General features: G+C 35.2%; 1 protein-coding gene across 2 annotated transcripts in view; it reads right to left on the reverse strand.

Moving 5' to 3' along the window:
- DNAH14 (dynein axonemal heavy chain 14) overlaps positions 1–20118 on the reverse strand; it is a 510612-nt gene that overhangs the window by 393872 nt on the left and 96622 nt on the right. For both annotated transcript variants that reach the window (XM_063672417.1, XM_054474368.2), the window contains exons 12-15: positions 9856–9985; positions 5911–6190; positions 5255–5300; positions 5061–5158 (exon numbers count right to left, since the gene is read on the reverse strand). In XM_063672417.1, the coding sequence (XP_063528487.1) occupies positions 5061–5158; positions 5255–5300; positions 5911–6190; positions 9856–9985 (554 nt within the window). The remainder of the gene's footprint in view (positions 1–5060; positions 5159–5254; positions 5301–5910; positions 6191–9855; positions 9986–20118) is intronic.

Below are 20118 nucleotides of genomic sequence, written 5' to 3' on the forward strand. Positions count from 1 at the left end.
CAAGGACAAAAAGCGAACACCGCATGTTCTCACTCATAGATGGGAATTGAACAATGAGAACACACGGACACAGGAAGGGGAACATCATACTCTGGGGACTGTTGTGGGGTGGGGGGAGGGGGGAGGGATAGCATTAGGAGATATACCTAATGCTAAATGGCAAGTTAATGGGTGCAGCACGCCAGCATGGCACATGTATACATATGTAACTAACCTGCACATTGTGCACATGTACCCTAAAACTTAAAGTATAATAATAATAAAAAAAAGAAAAAAATATATATATATAACTACCATATGACCCAGCAATCCTACCCCTAGATATTTGTCCAAGAAAAAAGAAAACTTGGATTAATCCAAAAGCCTATATGTGAATGTGTATAGCAACTTTATATATAATTTCCCCAAACTGGAGACAACCTAGATGTGAATGGATAAGCAATCTGTGATACATCCAGACAGCTGAATATAGCACAGCAATTAAAAAAAAGACTATTGAATCATGTAACAACATAGATAATTTTTTTTATTTTTTGAGACAGGGTCTTGCACTGTCACTGAGGCTGGAGTACAGTGGTACAATTTTGGCTCACTGCGCCTTGACCTCCTGGGCTCAGGCCGTCCTCCTGCCTCAGCCTCCCAAGTAGCTGGGATTACAGGTGCGTGCCGCAATGCCTGGCTAATTTTTTGTATATTTTGTAGAGACAGGGTTTCACCATCTTGCCTAGGCTGGTCTTGAACTCCTGAGCTCAAGTGATCCACCCATCTGGGCCTCCCAAAGTGCTGGGATTACAGGCGTGAACCTCTGTACACGGCCAACATTGCTGAATTTTAAATGCATTTTTCTAAGTGAAAGAAGCCAGATCCAAAAAGCTACATGTGCATTTATATGACATTATGCAAATGCCATAACAATAGGGACAGAAAACAGATGAGTGGTTGCCACAGATAAGGGAATGGAGAGAGTGTGACTATAAAAGGGCTGCACAAGGGAACTGGGGGATGATGGAACTGTTTTGTATGGAATTGTGATGATGGATATCTACCCGTGCACTTGTCAAAACCCTTACCACCACCCACAAAGAGAAAATTGTGCTTTATATATATTTTAAAACGTCAACCAGGTTACCAAGGGAATCCAAGTTGGAATGGAGACTGTGACAAATTAATCTAACTGTATTACAAACAAACGACATAACCTCACTGAAGAGGGTGGGAAAGTAAAGGGTTGACCTAAGCAACTTTAGAAAACAAGTTTGGACTGGAAACTGTAAGGTTACATTTTTAAAAAACTGTACATAAACACAAACACTGTATTTTAATTGATACATTTGTTTTTTGCAGAAGCAAGGAGTAGCAATTCTGAAATTACATGTACAGTAATGCAATTAAAGACAGGGATACATTCTGAGAAGTGTGTCCTTAGGCAATTTCATAATTGTGTGACTATCATGGATTGTACTTACACAAAGCTAGATGGTATAGCCTACTACACACCTAGGCTATATGGTATACCCTGTTGCCCTAGCTACAAACTTGTACCGCATATTACTATACTAAATATTGTAGGCAATTGTAAAATAGTGGTAAGGATTATATATTGAAACATAGAAATGATACAGCAAAAGTATGGTATTATAATCTTATGGGACTACCATGTGGTCTGTCATTGATTGAACCATCTTTATGCAGTGCATGACTGTATAACAAACGAGTAACTACGTTGTTGATTATGTCAGCCAGATTTCTCATAGCCAGAGAAAAAAGTTATATATAAGGAAAAGGAAAAGGCTAGAATGAACCCTGAAGTGTTGGATTGGGGTCTGAGGTATCAGTATGAATTCACAGTTTAAAATGGACAAACAAAAAGATCTAGGAATAAATGCAGTTGTGTGTGTATGCATGAGCTAGTATACATACATATATTTTCTAGATATTTTCTCCGATAGGCCAGGAAGTAGTGACACTCCTGTAGCAATGAGCACATCTAGTGCATAGATCTTTGTTCCTAAATTTCCTTCTCTAATCCAGGGTTCCTTGGAGAAACAGTTAATTTCAGGGCTGGGGCAGAGAAAATACAAGATGAGCCTGAAGTATCTTGAGGTGACGGAAACTAAGGAAGTAGTCACAAGACAAGGACGGAGGTACACTGAAGGGCACAGGAACCAACTGAGGAGAATTACTCTTCCAAAACTAAGCCAGAACAACTTGAGCAACAAAATAAATAACAGTAATACTGTATTATAGTCTAAAGACCAAAATAAATATCAATGAACCCAGGAAATTTCCAGGGAAAAAAGAGTGAAAAAGGAGACGGCTAATAGATGCTAGAAATAGTACAAAGCTACATAATAACTAACGCAGTATAATACTGGTACATAAGTTACAGACATATCATCTGCACAGCCCAGAAATACAATGGAAAACATTCTGGAAAATAAAAAATGATAAATGTGGCATTTCAAATCAGTGGGGATAAGGAATGGATTATTCAATTCACGATGCTAGGACAGACAGATCATTAGTCATTTGAGAAAAAATTAAAAGTGAAGTCCTACTTCATAACATACGCCAAATAAATCTCAGAGTGAACAAATATTTAAATATAAAAATGAAATAATAGAATTAGAAAATAAGTGAGAGAATGTTTTTATAATATGATCATTGGGAAGGCCTCTCTAACTATGATACCATATCCTGAAGCCTTTTAGAAAAGGTTCTAAATACCTTTGTAATGTCTATGATATAATGCTAAGTGATCATATAACATTTAAAATATACATTTGACTAGTGTATGAATATGAATGTAAATTGCAAAAGGAAATAGTTGTTATATATGGGTAGTTGAAATGGGGTGATTTAAATGACTATTTGTAAGGTAAATATATAAACACACATATATAATACATATGTATATTTATATACATATATACATATTATCATATATATGCAAATATTAGTGAATCCATATTCATATAAATAAATGACTGAAAAATTCAATAAATGGAAAAGGAATAGCTACTCCTTACAGAAGAATTCTAATTCATGAATGTATACGGGATGAAAGAAATAGAAAATCACCATTAAGAACACCACAGTAATAACTGTTGCAGGCAAGGCAAGGTCCACTGATAAATGTTAGAATTAGTGGGCAAAATTTTCAGGAGAAACAAGATATCTGTATAATCTCAAAATCTCTCCTCCCACCCCAAGTTTATTAGCTACAGGAGGAAATATGGTAACTTCATCATGGAGAAACCTGGCAGACATGACTTTAACTAAGTGGTCATGGTGAGCATCACCAGTAAAAAGGTATATCAATGTCATGTACTACTAGGTTGATGTACTGAAAAGGGCACACACCCAGTATGGTATTCTCCCCCAAGATGTATATCCTCAAACTCATCATGAGACAACATCAGACAATCCAAAATTGATGGACAATCTGTAGAGTAAATTACCAGTATCTCAAGGTCATAAAAGACAAGGAAAGACTGAGTAACTGGTACACACTGGAAAAGACTTAGCAGACAAAACAACTATTAATATATGCAATGTGTGATCTGGGATTAGATCCTGGCACAGAAAATGAACATTAGGGAAACAACTGGGAAAATCCAAATAAAATCTATCATTTCATCAATACTATTATACTAATATTAATTTCTTCATTTTCATAACTATACTGTGGTTAGATTAAAGCATATAAAGAGTATACAGAAACTCTGTACTATGCTTCCAACTTATAGAAGTCTCAAATTATCTCATCATAGAAACTTAAAGAGTAGAAACATTTCATAACAAAGAAAAAAGAAATAGAAATAATCAGATGTTTAGACCCAGGAAATCTTAGATGAAAAACAAAAAAATCCAAAGGGAAAGAAGGAACATATGGAAAGATTGGTAAGAACTTAGTTCTTTAGACTGAAGAGCCTCACTGGATTTTAAGAAAGATCAACATAGAATTGTATATATGGCTTTATTATAGAAAAGTTCCTAACTCCAAATGATAAATTACTAGACAGAAATCACAAGTATACAAAGGAAGGAAAATCACAGTAGCATCAGACTTCTTATTTACATTATTAAAAGCTAGAAGGCAGCAGAACAAATCTATGGGCTACTGAATAAAATGAGTATGGGAGGGGTCATCCTAACAAGAGAGCATAGTTGTTTATAATGTCTGTAAGTGTATAATGTTGCAAGATACTAATATCTCTGGATTTTACTCAGCAAGAAACCCTTACCAAACTGATTCAAAATGGACTGGGTAAAAAACTATAACAACTTTGTGATAATTCTTGATTTTAAAACAAACCCATGTTCTTATGCACATTTCATCTTCATAATACAAAGCAAACTTTAAAATAAATATGAGATGTCAAGGGACATACTGACTACCTTTCAGCCAGTTTGGGGGAATGGAGTAACTTAATATGTGGTGGTAGTTCCAAAGCATAGTGAAAAAGACTGAATTACTGGGACTTGCATAAACAAAATCAAACAATGCATTAGACACCAGTTTAGCTTGGAAATAGGGGCCCTCTGAACTCAGCAAACTATAGTGACATGACTGGAGAATGATGCAACTTTTAAGAAGTTGCCAACACTCCGCTGTTTTAAGATCTTTGTAAAACTTATTGTGAGAAAAGAATAAATTCTTTGGTCAGGCTAGTAATTGCCTGCAATTTCAGATTGTGTACATACAGCTGCAAAATAATTAAAATCTCTTTAAGGTAGAAACAACATCTTTGTTACACATAAAAGAGCTTGCTCATTTGTATTAAGTGTCATAACACTGTATAGAACATAACTGAAAAAATCCAAACCTTGAAAATTTTCCTAATTCCCATCTTTTATGCACTCTAAGGCTATGTGTAAAATTCACAAATCCTCAAATAATTCCAAATTCAGTGTTTGATCCCAAAAACTGTGCATTTATGATATACTAATATTCTGTAACATCTGCCACATCCCTGGGTAAAGGCATCAGATGCCTAAATTTAAGAAAATATTGCCAAATAAGACAACGCATTTCACTAAGCTTTAAAAACACTTACTTATACATTTTTCCATATTAGTCAACATATTTTGAATTTTTACTGAAAACTCCAATCTGTTGGGATCTATGAAGAGATTTGTAGCAAATTCTGGAAATCTAACAGACAAAACAATAAAAGCATATTTCAGAGGAATATAATAACTACCATATAAAATACAATTACTTGTAATTTTTAAAATGTCTAATACTTACTCATAATACATGTATTTATTCTCAAACTCAGTCTCAATTTCTGTGTCTATTAGAATCCATTGAAAGAAAGAGAAAATACAAAATTGATTGACATTTATGTCAGGTAAATGACAAATTAATATATGCCAGTGCTTTACACATATCCTAAGAATAAACTCAAGAGGTCATTTGAAACACAATACTGAAGCAGTACACCCCATTCCAAGGTTCTGATTAAAGAGATCTGAGAACAAACATCCTAGATGTTGTTCCCTTTGATGAACAGGGCCCTCGGCTCTGCTTCAGTGAGAAACTCTTTGGGTTTTGAGATGAAAATGAATAATGGTGTCATTACTTATATGCACAACAATGATCTGTAAGTTTATCCTTACTTTTAGCAGTATTTACCTTAAGATTTATAAAATCATAATCTATAAATTAGAATACACAGACTATTAAAATGATCTCTCATTTGTTATTTTCCAATTGTTAAGATATTTCCCTTCATTCTTTTTTTTTTTCCCCCAAGAGACAAGGTCTCACTGTGTTGCCCAGGCTGGTCTCAAACTTCTGGCCTCAAGTGATCCTCCCACCTCGGCCTCCCAGAGTGCCGGGATTGCAGGCATGAGCCACCACACCTGGCAACCCTTCATTCTTTATAGTCTCAATTGTCTTACCTGAAATAATATCTTCAAGATTATAACTAATTTCTTTTGGTTTCTTGGCTTTTGGGAGCAATTCTTCACTTGAGTGTTTTTTGACACAATTGTCTTTATTTTCTGACATTTCATCTTCAAACATCACATACTCTTCAGGGCACTGGTCAGACTCATCAAAGTTCTCTTTAGAATTTTCTGAAGAATCACTCTCAGCAGGAATTCTCAAGCATAGATTTACTTCAAATATTGGTGCATACGTTTTTCTCAAATCCTTCCCCACTTCAACACTATTCAAAATCTAATTTTTAAACAGATAATGTGAGGGTGCCAGTGACAACATATAACTTACAGAACATTTAATTTAGAATAATACAGATCAAAATTTTAAATGAGAAATCATAACTCCAGTATAACTGAGTAACACTGTATTATCAAATACCTGATACTTGCATGTTAAAATAAGTAAATTGCATGTGAAACAAATGACATTGTAATGAAGGAGTTCCCCCCAAAGACTGTAAACTGATGCCAGAGTCAGTATATCATTAGTCCTAGTCACTGTGTGCCCATTTAAAATACAAATTCTTAGGTCCTATCCCCAGAGATTTTGAGTTGAAAAGTCAGAGGCAGAGCCCAGGACTCTTAATCATCTACAAGCTGAACAGGTGACTCTATTTTGCACCTGGGTTTAAGAACTACAAATCAAGAAAACACACTTTAAATCCACTAGAGTAAGTCCTAGCTCTTCACTTTAATATACTTATACTAATATGGACATCTCCAGTGAAAAACACTAAGGGATAAATATCTCATTTATATAACATAATTGTTCTTAGGCTCTGTCTGGGCTTGGGTTCTCAGTTAATCTATTGCTCCTTCCTACCTCATAAATAATCCGTTATGCTTAAGTTACCTACTGCATAATGACTCCTCTGTGTTTCTCAGGGTGATCACTTGAATAATCTGCTGGGACCTTAACCTCTAATTCCAGTCATTAACAAATTAGGGCAGTTAACGTTATAAATAAACCTCATAGCACCTTATTAAGCTGCCGGGGAAAGAGCATGAGCAGATATTGAAGGTGATTTGCAAATCTTAAATGTTCACACAAATGGGTATAGTGTTTGTTCAGGATGATGAAAAAGCTGTAGAAATGGAAAGTGGTGATGGTTGCCTAACACTGAATGTACCTCATACCACCAAACTGTACACCTAAAAATTGTTAAATGGAAAATTTTATGTTATGTATGTTTTATCACAATAAAAGAAAGTCCACTGAGACAATTCTTAATAAATATATAATGTGCTGCTTAGCTTATTCTGGAAAATAACCTCTAATTAACTCTGGGAATACTGGACCTCAAGCTATATATACCTTCTAACATTACTGCACTTAAATATTTTGCATTAAATCATTCTTTAAATGTAATTATGGTTACAGTGAATGAGTATCACTATAGTAAACAAGTTACTACCTTCACCTAATCCTCATAAAAACCCTGAGAGACAGAAATTATTACTCTCATTGCACATACAAAAAAAAAAAACCTGGAAGCTTAATTTGTCAAAGGCTATATTGCTAGCATGTGGTAAGGCTGAATGAAGTTCACTCATGGGTCTGTTTACATCATTATAATATGAACTAACTGGGGCCTGAAAATATTTTTGTAGTGAAGAAATCTCTTAGCTGTTAATGCTTTTTGTGACAACAAGAATGAACCAGTCAATAGTTTTATTTCCTCTAGATTGTAAACTACAAGAGAGGAATAGCCACAGTTAAATGAAACTATAAATTTTACAGATTACAACGGGGATTAGGAAGGGAAGGAGGAGGCAGCACCAATGATTACCATATCCACAACTTTAGCTCTTATCTCTCGCTTGAGATTCAGATCTATATTTTCAACATTTTGAGCTCTGTACAGTAAAAAAGAGGAGCAAACCAAGGTCAGATACTAGAGGGCAAAGTAGGGGCAAGATGCCCAAACTTGGGCTATGGGACAAAAGTGGACATAAATTTAGGCCACCTTAGTGGCAGTCTGCTCATTCATGCAGCCTGTGTCCAAATCTCCACTCTGTCAGCCTGCACTGAACCCATACATGTATATATACATATATAAAATAGATGTGTGTATCTTATTGGTTCTGTCCCTCAGGAGAATCCTGACTAATACAAGTTACATGAAAAAATGCTTAACCAAACTAGTAATAAGGGAAATTCAAATTAAAACTTTGGCAAAATGCCATTTCACACCTATCTGATTGACATTAAATATTGATGAGGATTAGTAAGCTTATGGAGCAATAAAAATGTATGAATTGCTAAAGGTCATTGAAATTGGTACAAGCATTTTAGAAAAACAATTTTATATTACTCAATACAGCTGAAAATAACATATGCTTTCACCCAGAAATTTCACTCCTTAGCAATAAATAAATAAATAGTAACTCTTGCTCATATACACCAAAGGAGAAATATACAGGAATGTGCGAGGCAGAATTATAGGTGATAGCAAAAACAAAAACTGAAAATAACCCAGATGTCTATCAACAGTAGAATGGTAAGTGAACTGTTTCATCAGTAAAGAATGAATACGAGACACTGAATACTTTAAAGTTGGATGAAGCCTACATGAGTGTTTGCTTATTTTTGCAGGTATCGTATACTTACTAAAAAACATTATAAACATAATACATATGCAGTGTACAAAATTTAGACTATCTAGAAATATATATATACAAAAGTAAAATTACTCAAGATTCCTACCACCCATAGATAACCATTGTTAATATTTTGATGCATATATTTTCAGACTTCAAACCACATAGTGTGTATGTGTATATGTTTGCTTTCACTAACACATGTGAATATTTTCCCTTGTCATCAAATCTACCTAAATACTTTAAAAAGAAAAGATACAGCCGGGCACAGTGGCTCATGCCTGTAATCCCAGCACTTTGGGAGGCCAAGGCGGGCAGATCACAAGGTCAGAAGATCAAGACCATTCTGGCTAACACGGCGAAACCCTGTCTCTACTAAGAATACAAAAAAAAATTAGCCAGGCGTGGTGATGGGCTCCTGTAGTCCCAGCTACTCGGGAGGCTGAGGCAGGAGAATGGCGTGAACCCGGGAGGCAGAGCTTGCAGTGAGCCGAGATCGCACCACGCCACTCCAGCCTGGGCAACAGAGCGAGACTCCGTCTCAAGAAAAAAAAAAAAAAGAAAAGATATATATAAAGGCCATATTATACAAGGCTACTTTTACCAAATAGGATAAGCACTTAACATATAAAGTTTAAATCTCAAGAAAATAATACCAATGGAGAGAGAAACAATTCTGGCAAGAAAAGATTTCTTAATGAAAGTTTATCTAGGATTCTTTCAAGGTTTCCTATTTTGCTTCTCCCATTTTTAAGTTAAGAACACAACAAAAATCCTTTGAACAAAAACAAAGACAGAGTAGTGTAGCAGTGGGAGGAGGGGGTAGATGCTACTTTAGATAGGGTGGCTTTCCCTTAACATTCCTATGTAAAATAGCATACAACATCACTCCTGCATTCCCTTCTTTTCCATTATTTTTCTTCACAGTACTCATCACTTCATTTGTCTGTCTCCCCTGGTAAAATATAAGCTCCAAGAGGTCAGAGAATTTGTTATGCCCACTGCCGTTATTTCAGTGCCTACCTAGTTCAGTGCCTGGAAGACAGTAAGTACTCAATAAACCATGTGGTGAATGAATGAACGAATGAACTAAATGAGATAAGTGTCATTATGGCTTTTTACAGTGGGACCAGGTAAGAGTGTGTGTGTGTGTGTGTGTGTGTGTGTGTGTGTGTGTGTGTTGGGGAGGGTATGTTGGGTAAGGGGTTGTGGGTAATTAATCATAAATCACATTTTAAATTTCAAAATGTATTCATTTTATAGCAAAACATCTATGTTTATATTTTTCAAAGATCATTTTACCTCATTAATATCAGTGTCTGTTTTTACTTCTGACTTTTGAACAGAAATAGCATGTGACTTTGAATTATCAACAAGTTCTTCACAATCATTTATTGTCTTTCCAGTAGGAAAAGAGTTGTCCTTGAATGTTCTGGATTAAGAAATGGGAAGAAAAAAAATCATTTAAAAGTCATTTATATCTACATACATAAAGAACACCTCAACAACAAAAAGCAACCCAATTAAAAAACAGGCAAAGGACCTGACTAGACCTTTCTCCAAAGAAGATACACAAATGGACAATAAGCACAAGAAAAGATGCTTAATATCACTAATCATTAGGGAAATGCAATTCATAACACACTGAGATACTGTATCACCTCATAACCCATTAGGATGGCTATTAAAAAAAAAACAGAAAATAATAAATAATAAATGTTGGCTAGGGTTGGAAGTACAAGGAGAGTATAGACCACCAAGCAGATTTAACCTAAAGAAGACTACCCCAAAGCACTTAATAATCAAACTCCCAAAGATCAAGCCAGAGTGACACCATGTCTCAAACACATAAATAAAGTACAGAAGAAAAACAAAACCGTTCAACCACAGAATGGTACATCTGGCAAAAATATCTTTCAAACACAAAGCAAAAATAAAAACCTTCCCAGACAAACAAAACCTGAGGGTTTTGCCAGACACTTATCATCAATACCAGATCTATCCTACAAGAAACGCTAAAGGAAGTGCTTCAATCTGAAAGAAAATAACACTAATGAGCAATAAGAAATCATCTGAAGGCACAAAACTCACTGGTAACAGTAAGTGCACATAAAAACACAGAATATTGGTCGGGCATGGTGGCTCATGCCTGTAATCCCAGCACTTTGGGAGGCTGAGGCGGGCAGATCACCTGAGGTCAGGAGTTTGAGACCAGCCTGACCAACATGGAGAAACCCTGTCTCTACTAAAAATACAAAATCAGCCAGGCATGGTGGCACACTCCTGTAATCTCAGCTACTCGGGAGGCTGAGGCAGGAGAATTGCTTGAACCCAGGAGGCGGAGATTGCGGTGAGCCAGGATCGTGCCATTGCACTCCAGCCTGGGCAATAAGAGCGAAACTCTGTCTCAGAAAACAAACAAACAAACACAGAATATTATAACACTGTAACTGTGATGTGTAAACTATTCATATTTTAAGTAGAAAGATGAAGAACTGATCAAAAAGAACTACAATTTTTCAAGACACAGATTGTACAATAAGATATAAAAAGAAACAATAAAAGTTAAGAAGCAAAGAGATTACGTATAGAGATTTTATAACTCTCCTTATCTTGTTTGTTTGTATGTTTGTTTATGCAATCAACATTAAGTTGTCATGAGGTTAAAATAATGGGTTATATTATTTGCAAGACTCATGGTAACCTAAAATCTATAAACATACAACAGATACACAAAAAATAAGAAGCAAGAAATTAAAACATCACCAGAGAAAATCACCTTCACTAAAAGGAAGACAGGAAGGAAGAAAAGAAGGAAGGGGCCACCACAAAAGAATCAAAAATAAACAACAAAATGGCAGGAGTAAGTCCTTATTTAATAATAAGAATGGATGTAAATGGACTAAATTCTCTAATCAAAAGATATAAAGTGGCAGAATGAATGGAAAACCAAGAATCAATCTTCTGTTGCCTACAAGAAACACTCTTCACCTTGACAAACATAGACCGAAAATAAAGCTACGAGAAAAGATATTCCATGCAAATGGAAACCATAAAAGAAAAGTAGTTATACTTTCATCAGACAACATAGATTATACAACAAAAAGTATAAAAAGAGACAAAGAGGGTCATTATATAATGATAAAGTGGTCAATTCAGCAAGAGGATAGAACACTTGTAAATATACACGTACCCAACACTGGAGCACACAGATATAAAAAGCAAGCATTATTGACAGAGCAGGAGCACTGTCATCTTCGACAAACACTGCCACTTTAAGTTCCAGCTCCCTTTCTAGCCTTATGCATTTCACGGAAATCACTTCTCTTCTAATTACAAGCAGCCAGAAAGAGCAGACAGTAAAACACAGACAAGACAGCTCAGGCACAGAGGGAGGTGAGGGGAAAGTCTCTTGGGTAACTGCCAAACTTCACCCTCATACAATGGACCCCAGTAAAACAGTAGGCCTTAATAAGCATATTCCTTTCCCTTCAGGTGCACTAAGATAGGGAAGCTAAAAGCAGACTCTGAGGGTATGCCTTGCAGCTGCAGAAAGATGTATCAGAACAGACACACAACTCTCCCTCCCAGATAAGCTCAACAAAGAGACACAGAAGCAGTCCAAGCCTCTAATAAACTCTCCCACCCTGAATCCTTAAAAACTCTTAGTCTGGGCGGGGCGTGGTGGCTCAGGCCTGTAATCCCAGCACTTTGGGAGGCTGAGGCGGGCGGATCACGATGTCAGGAGTTTGAGACCAGTCTGGCCAACACAGTGAAACCCCATGCCTACTAAAAATACAAAAAATTAGCCAGGTGTGGTGATGTGCACCTGTAATCCCAGCTATTTGGGAGGCTGAGGCAGGAGAATCGTGTGAACCTGGAAGGCGGAGGTTGCAAGATCTCGCCATTGCACTCCAGCCTGGGTGAAAGTGTGGGACTCTGTCTCAAAACAAAACAGAACAAAACAAAAAACAAAAACAAAAACAACAACCAAAAAAACCTCTTAAAAAAATTCTCTGTAAGAGAGTGGGTCTCTGACCTAACTCAGCCAGAAGGCTCCTCTCAGATTTGTTTTCTTTAAAATAAATCTGTCTTGACTGGTGAGCCACCTTTTATGTTTCTTTCCTCTTTCTTTAATTCTTACAATTATTAGATCTAAAGGGAAAGATAAATCCCAATACAATAATAGCTAGAGACTTCAACACCACACTTTCAGCCTTGGACAGATCATCCAGACTAAAAATCAACAAAGAAACATCAGACAATATGCACGAAAAACCAAATGGGCCTAATATCTACAGAACATTTCATCCAATGGCTACAGAATACACATTCTTCCCAGCACACGGATAATTCTCAAGGATAGACCATATGTCAGGTCAAAAAACAAGTCTTAAAACATTCAATAACATCAAAATAATATCAAGCATCTTCTCTGACCACAAACAAAACAAAACAAGACAAAAACCCTACAAATCAATCACAGAAGGAATTCTGGGAACTACACAAACACATGGAAATTAACTAACATAACATACCCAAACCTATGGGATACTGCAAAAGCAGTACTAACAGGGAAGTATATAGGTGTAAGTTTCTACCTCAAAAAAAACAAAAAAACAAAAAAAACAAAAAAAACTTTAAATAAACAATCTAATGATAAATCTTAAAGAATGAGAAAAGCAAGAGGAAACCAAATCCAAAGTTAGTAGAAGAAAAGAAACAATAAAGATCAGAGCAAGAAAACTACAGAAAAGATCAATGAAACAAAGAGTTGGTTTTTGAAGATATCGGAAACTGATAAACCTTTAGCCACACTAAGTAAAAAAACAAAGAGAGCAAAGACCCAAATAAACAAAATCAGAGATTAAAAAGGAGACATTACAACTGACACTGCAGAAATTCAAAGGATCACTAGAGGCTACTATGAGCAATGATATGCCACAAATTGGAAACCCTAGAAAAAAGGGATCAATTGCTAGACACATACAACCTACCTGCCACTAAGCTAGCAGAAGACAAGAAATAACCAAAATCAGAGCCAAACAGAAGGAAATTGAGAGACACACACACACACACACACACAAAAACATTTTAAAGATCAAAGAATCCAGGAGCTGTTGTTTTTGAAAAAATTAATAAAATAGAGAGGCTACTAGCTACACTAATTAAGAAGAAAAGAGAGATGATCCAAATAAACACAATTAGAAACAATGAAGGGAATGTTATTACTGACCCCACAGAAATGAAAACAACCATCAGAAACTACTACAAACACCTCTGTGCACACAAACTAGAAGATCTAAAAGAGATGGATAAATCCTTAGACACATACACCCTCACAAGACTGAGCCAGGAAGAAATTGATTCCCTGAACAGGCCAATAATAAGCTCTAAAGCTGAATCGGTGATAACAGCCTACCAAGCAAAAAAGCTCAGGACCTGATGAAATCGCAGTCAAGTTCTAGCAGATGTACAAAGAAGAGCTGGTACCATTCCTACAGAAATTAAGCTAAAACAATTGAGGAGGAAGAACTTCTCTCCCCAAATCATTGTATGAGGCCAGCATCATCTTGATACCAAAACCTGGCAGACACACACACACAGACACACACACACACATACACACACAAATTCAAGCCAATATCCTTGATGAATATTGATGCAAAAATCCTCAACAAAATACCTGCAAACCGAATACGGCAGCACATCAAAAAACTAATCCACTAAGATCTAGTAGGCTTCTTCATCCCCAGGATCCAAGGTTGGCTCAACATACACAAATCAATAAATGTGATTCATCACATAAACAGAACTAAAGACAAAAACCGTATGATTATCTCAATAGATGCAAAAAAGGCTTTCAATAAATTTCAATATCCTTCATGTTAAAAACTCTCAGTAAACCAGGTGTTGAAGGAACATACCTCAAAATAATAAGAGTCATCTAGGACAAACCCACAGCTAACACTATACTGAATGGGCAAAAGCTGGAAGCATTCCCCTTGAAAAACGGCAAAAGACAAGGACGCCCTCTCTCACCACTCCTGTTCAACATAGTACTGGAAGTCCTGGCCAGAGCAATCAGGCAAGAGAAAGAAATAAAGTGCATCCAAATAGGAAGAGAGAAGTCAAACTATCTCTGTTTGCATACAACATGATTCTTTACCTATAGTTTCAGGCCCAAAGCTGCTCCTTCAGCTGATAAACAGCTTTAGCAAAGTTGCAGGATACAAAATCAACGTACAAAAATCACTAGCATTCCTATATACTAACAACAATCAAGCCAAGAGCCAAATTGTGAATGAATTCCCATTCACAATTGCCACAAAAAGAATAAAATACTTAGAAATACAACTAACAGGGAGGTGAAAGATCTCTACAATGAGAATTATAAAACACTGCTCAAAAAATCAGAGAAGACACAGAGAAATAGAAAAGCATCCCATGTTCATAGAATCAATATCATTAAAATGGCTATACTGACCAAAGCAATTTACAGATTCAATGCTATTCCTATCAAATTAGAAAAAATTATTTTAAAATTTATGTGGATCCAAAAAAGAGCCCAAATATCCAAGGCAATCCTAAGCAAAAAAAAAAAAAATGAAGCTGGAGGAATCACATTACCCAACTTCAAACTACACTACAAGGCTACAGTGACCAAAAGAGAATGGTACTGGTGCAAAAACAGGCACATAGACCAATGGAACAGAATAGAGAGCCCAGAAATAAGGCCCCATATCTATGACCATCTGATCTTTGACAAAGCTAACAAAAACAAGCAATGAGGGAAACACTCCCTATTCAATAAACAGTGCTGAGATAACTGGCTCGCCATATGCAGAAGATTGAAGCTGGACTCCTTCCTTACACCATATATAAGCATCAATTCAAGATGGATTAAAGACTTAAATGTAAAACCCAAAACTCTAAAAACCCTGGAAGACAACTTGGCAGTACCATTTTGGACACAAGAATGGGCAAAGACTTAATGATGAAGACACAAAAAGCCATTGTAACAAAAGCAAAAATTGACAAACAGGATCTAATCAAACTTAAGAGCTTCTGCACAGGAAAAGAAACTATCAACAGAGTAAACAGACAACCTACATAATGGGGGAAAATATTTGCAAACTTTGTATCTGACAAAGGTCTAATATCCAGCATATATAAGGAACTTAAACAAATTTACAAGAAAAACACAACCCCACTAAAAAGTGGGCAAAGGACATGAACAAACACTTCTCAAAAGAAGACATACAGCAGCCAATAAGCATATGAAAAAGAGCTCAATATCGCTGATCATTAGAAAAATGCAAATCAAAACCACGATAAGATACCATCTCACACCAGTCAGAATGGTTATTATTAAAGTAAAAAAATAACGGATGCTGGTGAGGTTGCAGAGAAAAGGGAACCCTTATACACTGCTGGTGGGAGTGTAAATTAGTTCAACCATTGTGGAAAACAGTATGGCGATTACTCAAAGAGCTAAAAGGAGAACTACCATTCGACCCAGCAGTCCTGTTATTGGGTACATACCCAAAGGGATAAAAAGCATTCTACCATAAAGACACATGAACACCAATGTTCACTGCAGCACTGTTCACAATAGCAAAGATATAGAATCAACCTATATGCCCATCAATGACAGACTGGATAAAGAAAATGTGGTACATATACACCATGGAATATGATGCAGCCATATAAAAGAACGAGTTCATGTGTTTTACAGGAACATGGATGGAGCTAGAGGTGATCATCCTTAGCAAACTAACGCAAGAACACAAAACCAAACACTGTATGTTCTCACTTTTAAGTGGGAGCGAAATGATAAGAACTTATGAACACAAATAAGGAAACAACAGACACTGGGGTCTACTTGAGCCAGGAAGGTGGAAGGAGGGAGAGGGGCAGAAAAGATCATTATTGGGTACTGAGCTTAATGCCTGGGTAATGTAATAATATGTACAACAAACCCCCACGACCCATGTTTATTTATGTAAAAACCGTCACATGTACCCCCAAACCTAAAATAAAAATTTAAAAAAAATTAAACTGAGAAGTCTTTCAAAAGAGTCTCACATTATCTAGAACTCTACACCCAGCGAAAATATCCTTTATAAACGATGGTGACATAAAGTTCCTTTTCAACAATCAAAAACCGAGGGAACTCTTTCCCAGCATTACTGCACTGAAAGAAATACTAGATTGTTTTTCAGGAAGAAGGAAAATGACCCCACACAAACAGAAACAAGCAAAAGGAAACAACACAAGAAATGGTAATCATATGGATAAAGATAAATGGATATTGACCATTCAAAACAATACTTTTAACATCTTCTGGAGTTAAAATATATGAACAACTAAAAATGTATTTAAAATATAGTAAAAGAATGCTGTAAAAGGCAAGAGGAAAATAAATGGAGTTGAAGAGTTCTAAAGTTTTAGCAGTACCATATAAGTGATAAAAGTAACAAAAATAATTTGTATTAGCCTGTAAGAATAGCTAGTTTTAGATTAATCAATTTTTATATTCTTTTAATATTTTTCCTTTTAGCTTTTTAGACATCCTATCACTATCTTTTAGTGGTTACTCTAGAGCATGGGACAGCAAACCTTTTCTGTAAGGGGCCAGATAGGAAATATTTTACGTTTTGTGGACCATATATGGTGGTCTGTCACAACAACTGAATTTTGCCTTTGTAGTGCAAAAGTAGCCACAGACAATGGGTAAACAAATGGGCGTGGCTATAGTCCAACAAAACTAATTTATAAAAACTGGCTGCCACAGGATTTGGCCTATGGGCTATATTTTGTTGACACTTGGTCTAAGTAGAAATTCTTAAATTGTCTACCAAAGAAAAGTTATTACAAATGATAAGTGAGCTTAGTAAGGTTACAGATACAAGGTCAATATGCAAAATCAGTCGCATTTCTTTTACTAGCAATGAATAATTAGAAACTGTATTTAAAATAGGGTACCATTTCTAATACCATCAAAATATGCAATAGGTAGTTTAAAACAAAAATGTGCAATATTTGCACACTGAGTTCTATAAAACACTGATGAGATAAATCAAAGAAGATCTAAATAAAGGAAAAAGTCTACCATGTTCAGGGCTTCAAAAGACTGAATATTGTTAAGATGTCGATTCTCCCCAGATTGATCTATATATTCAATGCAATCTCAATCAAAATCTCAGTAGGCCTTTTGAATAAATCTGCTAGTTAATTATAAGATATATATGAAAAAGTAAATGAATTAAAATAGTTAAAACAATTTTGAAAAAGAAGAACAAAGCTGAAGAATACATACTAACTGATTTCAAGACTTATTATAAAATTATAGTTATGCAGACTGTGAGATATTGGTGGAAGGACAGATTCACAGATCACTGGACTAGAAAAAAGCATTCAGAAATAGACTCATGAATATATTTAATTAATCAATTTTCTACCAGATGTTAGGGTAACTGTCTGAAGATTAGTCTTTTCAACAAACTACTGGAGTGATTAAATACCTACATATAACAATATATACCTCAAACCACACCTGACACCATTTGCAAAAATTAACTCAAAAAGGATCACAGATATAATATAATATCCAGAAGTATAAAACTTCTAAAAGAAAATTTTAGAAAAATTCATCATGCTGTTGCATTAAGAAACAATGCTTTAGATCAGAAACCAAAAGCCCAAACCTTTAAAAGAAAAAACAGATAAATTGGACTTCATAAAAATTAAAAACTCTTGTTTATCAAAAGCCACTTAAGAAAATTAAGACAATTTATGGACTGGGATAAAATATTTGTAGAACACAGATATCATGTAGTTTTTACATGTATAAATTCCCTCTAAGCACTGCCTTTGCTGCCTATAGTAAGTTTTGGTATGTTGTGTTTTCATTTTCATTCATTTATAAAACTGCATTTTATTCTAATTTCCCTTGTGATTTCTGCTTTGACTCATTGGTTATTTAGGAGTATGTTATTTAATTTCCATATATTTGTGACCTTTCCCAAACTTTCTTCTGTTATTGATTTCTAATTCTAATTTATGTTGGTTGGAGAACATACTTTGTATTTTAATCATTTTAAGTTTATTGAAATCTGTTTTATCACCTAACATATGAAGACTTTTACTTTCTGAAACACTCTCCACTTGGTATGCATAGGTTGCAATGATGATTTAGGATTAGTTGATTTTATAACAAAATTCTTCAGAAACTTTTAGGATGGTAGAAAAGACATTTATTATTTATAAGTTTGACCAATCACATTATGTCTTATGCTATTTTCTTATCACTTCACTGTTGTCATACTGTCTTCTTCTCACTTTTTCAAATATGCTTCTTGTTCTGTAGGATATATGATATACTTTTCAGGGATCACTTGACCACCCTTTCTTCTTGATTTCCTCATTAACTCCTATCAATGAATCTTCTCCCACACCAGATTCAGTCTAATAATACCCCAAACATCTTCTTTGTGGCATTTATTGTAATGTTAAATATATTTGTGTGGTCACGAGATTAATCTCTCTCCCTTCCTCTACACTGTAAACTACATTAGAGCAAAAACTGTCTATTTTGCTCAGCACTGTATGTCCAGGATCTAACAAAGTATCTGACAAGTGATATGTGCTAAATAAATAATACTTTATTTTTAATGTCAGGTTTATTGAGGTATAATTTATATCCAGTAAAATTCATGCTTCTCAGGTATGCAGTTCTAATGAATTTTGACAATCACACACAGTTATCAACCACTACAATCACAATGACTAAATGTAGTACATTTCTGTCATCTAAAAAATTGTATCAGGCCCCTTTATAGAAGGTTCCTCTCACCCCCACCTAGCCCATGGCAATCACTGACTTGATTTCTGCCCTTCCAGTTTTGGTTTTCCAAAATGTCATATAAATGGAATCATATAATATATAGTGTTTTGAGTCTGGCTTCCTTCACTTAACATTTGAGATTTATTCGTGTTGCATAAGTAAGTATAATATTTCACTCATTTTTATTGCTGAGAAGTACTGCACTTCATGGCTATCCACTTATAGATATTTAAATTATTTCCAAAGTTGAACAATTATGAATAAAGCCATTATAAATATTTACATATGGTTTTTTTCCATAGAAAAATGTTTTCTGTTTTTTGCGGTAAATGGCTAGGAGGAGGCTTGCTAGATTATAGGGTAAGTTTATGTTTATCTTTATAAGAAATTGCCCAATTGTTATCCAGAGCATCTGTATCCTTTTGCATTCCCACCAGCCTTGTACTAGAGTTCCAGTTGCTCCTCATCCTCATGAGCACTTTGTATTGTTAGTATTGTTTTAGCCATTCTAGTAGGTATGTAAAAGTGTCTCACTGTGATTTTAATTTGCATTTCTCTAATGTCTAATGATTTATAGCATCTTTAAAACACTTATTTGCTATCTGTTTATTCTTTGATGAAATGTCTGCTTAGATCTTTCACCCATTTTAAAATTAACTTGTTTGGGATTTTTTTAGTTGACAAGAAAATCAATAAAACCAAAAGTTGGTTTTTAA

The sequence above is a fragment of the Pongo pygmaeus genome, chromosome 1 (genome assembly GCF_028885625.2).
Source record: "Pongo pygmaeus isolate AG05252 chromosome 1, NHGRI_mPonPyg2-v2.0_pri, whole genome shotgun sequence".
Lineage (NCBI taxonomy): Eukaryota > Metazoa > Chordata > Mammalia > Primates > Hominidae > Pongo > Pongo pygmaeus.